This window comes from Mus musculus, chromosome 7 (genome assembly GCF_000001635.26).
Source record: "Mus musculus strain C57BL/6J chromosome 7, GRCm38.p6 C57BL/6J".
NCBI classification, from domain to species: domain Eukaryota; kingdom Metazoa; phylum Chordata; class Mammalia; order Rodentia; family Muridae; genus Mus; species Mus musculus.
The window spans coordinates 22,787,533-22,792,828 of NC_000073.6; the positions used below are offsets into that span (position 1 = coordinate 22,787,533).

At 38.3% G+C, this 5,296-nt stretch overlaps 1 protein-coding gene across 1 annotated transcript; it reads right to left on the minus strand.

Annotated features, from left to right (window-relative positions):
- Positions 1–2,326: 2,326 nt before the first annotated feature.
- Positions 2,327–3,250, minus strand: Vmn1r158 (vomeronasal 1 receptor 158). The gene has a single exon (NM_001166841.1). It carries the CDS (start codon positions 3,248–3,250, stop codon positions 2,327–2,329), a length of 924 nt encoding a protein of 307 aa, NP_001160313.1.
- Between the last annotated feature and the right edge of the window lie 2,046 nt (positions 3,251–5,296).

Below are 5,296 nucleotides of genomic sequence, written 5' to 3' on the forward strand. Positions count from 1 at the left end.
ATAGAGCAGCAAAAATCATGGTTGATCACATGTCCTTGTAGTAGGATGAAGTGCCCTTCAGGTATATATCCAAGAGTGGTGAGATAGATCTATTGCCTACTTTCTGTGGAATCTCTATTCTTATTCCCATAGTGACTGTACAAGTTCTTACTTTCACCAGCAATGGGTGAGCCTTTCCCTTATTGCACATCCTTGCCAGCATGAGCAGTCACCTGTGTTATTGATCTTGGCCATTCTAATAGGTGTTATAATCCCAATGTAGTTTTCATTTCCTTTTTCCTGATGTTCAAATATTGCCAAGGGTCATGCAGTAGGAATGACCAATGGCTTTAGAACTCAGGGAATGTGGTCACCCCACTGCTTAACACAGCCACGTGGGCGAGTGTTGGTGTGGCATGGCCCCAAGAACTTCATGCTCTTATGGAGTTCTGCTCTGCTTGCAGCCCTCACATCCCACTTAATCTAAGAAGGATGTAGCATTAAGAGGTCTAGACTCATTTTCCTCTCTAACCTTTTCCTTTACTACTGGGTGTTAGTTTGTTGGAAGCTATTGAATTGAAAAAAGTGTTGGACAGGTGGTAGATAATAAAACCCAACAAAGTATCCCAAAAATGCTTAGAAGTAAGAGGATACACAGATAAACAGGCAGAGATCAGTGTTATAGGATTCACTGAACTGATTAAACTGAACTTATAAAGTACACTTTTTTTCTTTTCGGTGTGTGGGCATGTTCAAGCGCAGATTTGAGGAAGGGAGAGTACAATTGTAGGATTTTGTTCTCTCCACTATGTAGGACCTGGGATAATCATTTCTAAGTTGTGAGTGCTTTAGCTGCTGAGCTGTCTTGCTGATTCTTATTATGGCCAGTGTTATGATCAAGACTTGGTGCTGTGGGATTGTCAGTTTTATTGTTGGTAGAGGTCTGTGAAAATGTACATGAAGAGTCTCAGTATTAATTTCATAACTCAGTGCGAATCTATCCTCAATATAGAACATACAAACTGTTGGTTCCTATTCTATGATTTCAAGCTCTTTCAACATAGCTGATATTACGATTTCCTACTCCCCCAGATTGGAAGTGAAGAGTTAAGTGTATTGGATAAATTTCTCATTGTGGGCCTCGAGGGATGGCTTAGCACCCTGGCCACATTTACAATGGATCAGAGCTCGATTCTGAGAAATTATATTTGTAGACTTACATCAGTTTGTAACTCCAGCTCTAGGGGTATGACACCTGTTCTCCTTAAGAGGAGGGAATCCCCACAAATACATACATACCCAATACACATGAACCAAAAAAATGAATGCTAAAATATTCTTTGTTCATAGGACTAAGTACCACAAGTCAGATTATAAGTTTCATCACACTGACAGCTATAACCACTCCAGATATTTATCTTGTGGTATTTCTTGCCTTGGTCATTCTCAGGTTGCTGAAAATATTAGATGCTTGATTTTAATCTTCTGAGAAAATAATTTTGTGACTGAGAAAGCCACTGACAGATGGAGTGACAACTTTACCTCCCCATTGTTCTTATATGTCTTGTCTCCTGTCTGATTGGTAGATGTTTGTGATGATTGGAAAACAATTTCACCATGGCCCAGAATGAAGTCTTTACCAAGGTCTTTCAGGAGAAGATCTCCAATGTGGAATCTGGTATCTTCCATGGTCCTGTGACTTTAAATTTCTGAAAGTTTCAGAGCGTGAGCTGTTTTTAACTCTTTCCTATTTACTCTTGATGTGATCAGCAGATTGTATTGCTGTAGAGAGCACAAAGTTTTAATTTTCAGTGCTTGACTCTCACTTGAGTAGGACCCAAGGTAGCTAAGCATATATCTCCTAACTAAAATGGAATGACATGCAATATATTTACTATTTATATAAATTTCATCCTTGAAAATATTTAATCATAGCAAAGCACTCTCATTTATTCAAATACGGAAATATAGAGATGGATTCTGTTCTTATCCGAAGTTTAAAGTATTAACTAAGAAGGAGCGAGAATATGCGTTTGATCAGGACCATTTAACACATTAAACTGTTTAGGGAATATGGGTTGCATCAGTTTCAGTCCAGCCTGCAGCAGAATACAGTTATATACAGGAGAACAGAGGATGGTGAATAACTCACTTACCATGTCAATCAGATTCCAAACAGAAATCATTTCACATCAACAAATGTGTATAGCCTTATTCTTTTAAAATTACAGCAGTGAGCCCACACCTTGTTCGTACAAAATGTTGAATACATATTTATGGAATAAAGTCCTTAATGGTATTAGTGAAGCTGTCTTTTGCATTTAGCATTTTTTAGCGACTCTGATTTTCAACAGTTGAAGAGCACAGAACAAGGATCCTTGGGATCTCTGAAGATCAACAGTAAAGGAGAGATACTGGGGAAGACTGCAGTTAAAATCTCACTGACAAGCCTTACGAAGAAATGAGAATGCATAAAAAGGGCATGTAACATGATACAAATAAAATTTAGAAGATAAAAGCTAACAAATGTGACCACCAGCATCAGGATAGTACGGGTTGCTCTGGACTCAGCTTGGCCTCTGGCGTCCTGATTGGGAGTGAGGATGTGCTGCATTCGCTGGCGATGTCTATGGAGGAGAAGTACCATGGAGACACTGGCCCAGACCATGATGCTCATGAATGTGGCATCATAGGCAAACTGCAAGAGGACAGTGCCTACACTGAATCCAGAAGTGGAACAGAACAACTTTCTGTTTGAGTCAGTGTTATTGTCTTTTATCTGTGGACCACTGACCTTAATTGGAATGTGAATGTTACTTAACACACTGAAAAACCAACAACTGTAAGAAGAATAACTTGCCATGTTTGTGACACTTGCTCTAAGTACAAGTTTACCTTTCCCTCTATTAAGAGGAACCAGAGTGACAAACTGATGGAAACTCAGGACACAGGTGGAACACAAGTTTGTGCTTCTTGCCACCAGGTGACTGAAGGATTCTAATTTACATTTGAGTTCAGTTGGAGGAGTTTTGGGAGCAAAAGCCATCATGTTGTTTGGAAATATAGTGAGGAATAGAGTCAAGGCATTGGCCACAGCCATGTGGCTTAAAATCACCTGTCTGGGCCTCTGTTTAGAACCAGTCAAGACTGGAGAGAAATTACGGACAAACAGAAAGACTTTGGCCACAGTTCCAACCCCAAACTGACAAAGCAAGAGGAGCTGAAGAGCCACTTCCTCAGTGGTTTTCACGGATTTACCATGAGCAGACATGGAGAGGGCTTTTCCCAATCCTACATTGATGAATAGATAGGACACTACTCTCTGTGGGCCTCTGTTCTATTGTCCACACTTACCAATTGATTTGAGACCATTTCTTTACTTGATAAGTGAGATCGTATTCTAGTTACACATTACAGGTAAATTGCAGGGAAAACAATGCATGTATAAAAACTAAGGTAAAATATTATACTTATTGAATACTCCTGACTCAAGATACATTTTGTATTGCAACTACATCTTTATTGGTTCAGTAGGTCAAGAACACAATAACACACATTTTAACACACCATGGGCTTTGCATATGAATACAGACAGTAAAGAGTCTAGTATGAGTTTGTGAATCCATTATAAGAATTGAATTAGCAGGGAGGGTAAGCTGCAAATGGGATGTACTTAATAAAAAAATAAAAAAATATGTAAATGCAACATAAAAATAAATAATTGAATATCCTCATGTTATAGTAACATATTAAAAATAGTGTGTATGGGTAGAAATTTACAGTGGCCTAGGGAGAAGGTGGATTATACAATAGACTAGAATTGGAACTATAGCTAGGGCATGAAGCCCTTGCCCCTGGCTTCTAAGAATAAGTTGACCTTAGGTAGGTATGATTTTTATCTCAGCTGTAAACACTGCCTGGTTCTTGCTAGCTTTTATGTATACATTTCTCTGTTTTGTGTCATTATGTATCAGATGACTTCGATGTATCTTGGCTGATGTGTCACCTGACTTACTTGTTTTCTTCTGTAATATAAGTCTAATGCTTGCTTTGAGACATTACATTCAGATTCAACACTCAAAAAATAGTGTGTATGGGAATAACATGTAAGATTGTACATAATAATAAAGTTGTGTAACTGAATTCTGCTGTAGAAAATTAAGATGTTGGATTTAAGAAAATTTTATACTATTCATCCATACAAACACAGACACACAGACACACACAGACACACACACACACACACACACACACACAAAAGCCACCATATATTTCTGATAGAGCCAGCTGTTTTCTGATCACACAGATTAACATAGGCTTACATATGTGTCCTCCATGTGAAAAAACCCCAACTTGCTAACAAGTTTCATTTATTCATAGTTTTTCTGATCTTAATTTTTGTTCCAAAATGTCAGGTGCCAGAGTCTTAGCTGTGTCATCTCCAGCTTCCCTTGAAAATCATTAACACAATTTGTATTATACCCTTTGCAAGCTAATGTTTAGTCTGCATTTTACTTGTTTATATATTTTCTTTAGGAACACAAGGGCCTCCATCTACCAGATAAAATTCAACATCTCACATACATGTTACACTTAATTACTAATCTAGGACACAGACATTTCTTTGAGATGAAAGCAGAATATTAACCTACATAAATTAAACTGCAGACTTCAAAAAGAAATAATGTTTCATGTTGGCTTCAGAAGACAATTTTCACTGAAGAAAAGAGAAAATAATTTTAAGCAGAAGTCTATGGTAGATGAATCCCACCTTCTGAGCCTCAGTCAGGATGAAGATTCTCATCTGAAGGCCAGCTGCAGAGCACAGCTCCTGTAGAAGTATATTTCGTAGTGCTTTGATTGAGGAACTTCTCTGTGTCACTCTTTGCCTGAGAAAGAATGCAATGAAATTCGGAATGGTTTCTTATTCTCCTTGTAATGCTGTGAAGGTAACCTAACAAGTCCAGGTTTCCAGTCTCATAAAATAATAGGGCACCGGGACATGACATCCTTCAGAGAGTCTATTATTTATCATTTATCCCCAGAGCAAATCTCCATTCCTTTCTGATGCTTACTGATGATGTCTAGGAGTTTGTTAGATGTTAATGAGTACCTGGGCAGAAGTTAGGGAAGGGTTTTCATGATTCCTTTGGGAGAATCTAAGTTCTGTATTGATCTCATGGTCAGATGTGAATTGGGGCGCTCCAGGGTAGAACGAGGGACTCATTATGTGAGTTTCTACAGAGTACTTTCCTCCCTACTATTTCACTCTTGCAAAATTATTCTGACACCAAATCCTCCCAGAAAACTGGCAATG

What these genes read in the sequence shown, in the direction of transcription:
- Vmn1r158 (NM_001166841.1), bottom strand. Translation starts at nt 3,250, where the DNA reads ATGTCTGCTCATGGTAAATCCGTGAAAACCACTGAGGAAGTGGCTCTT.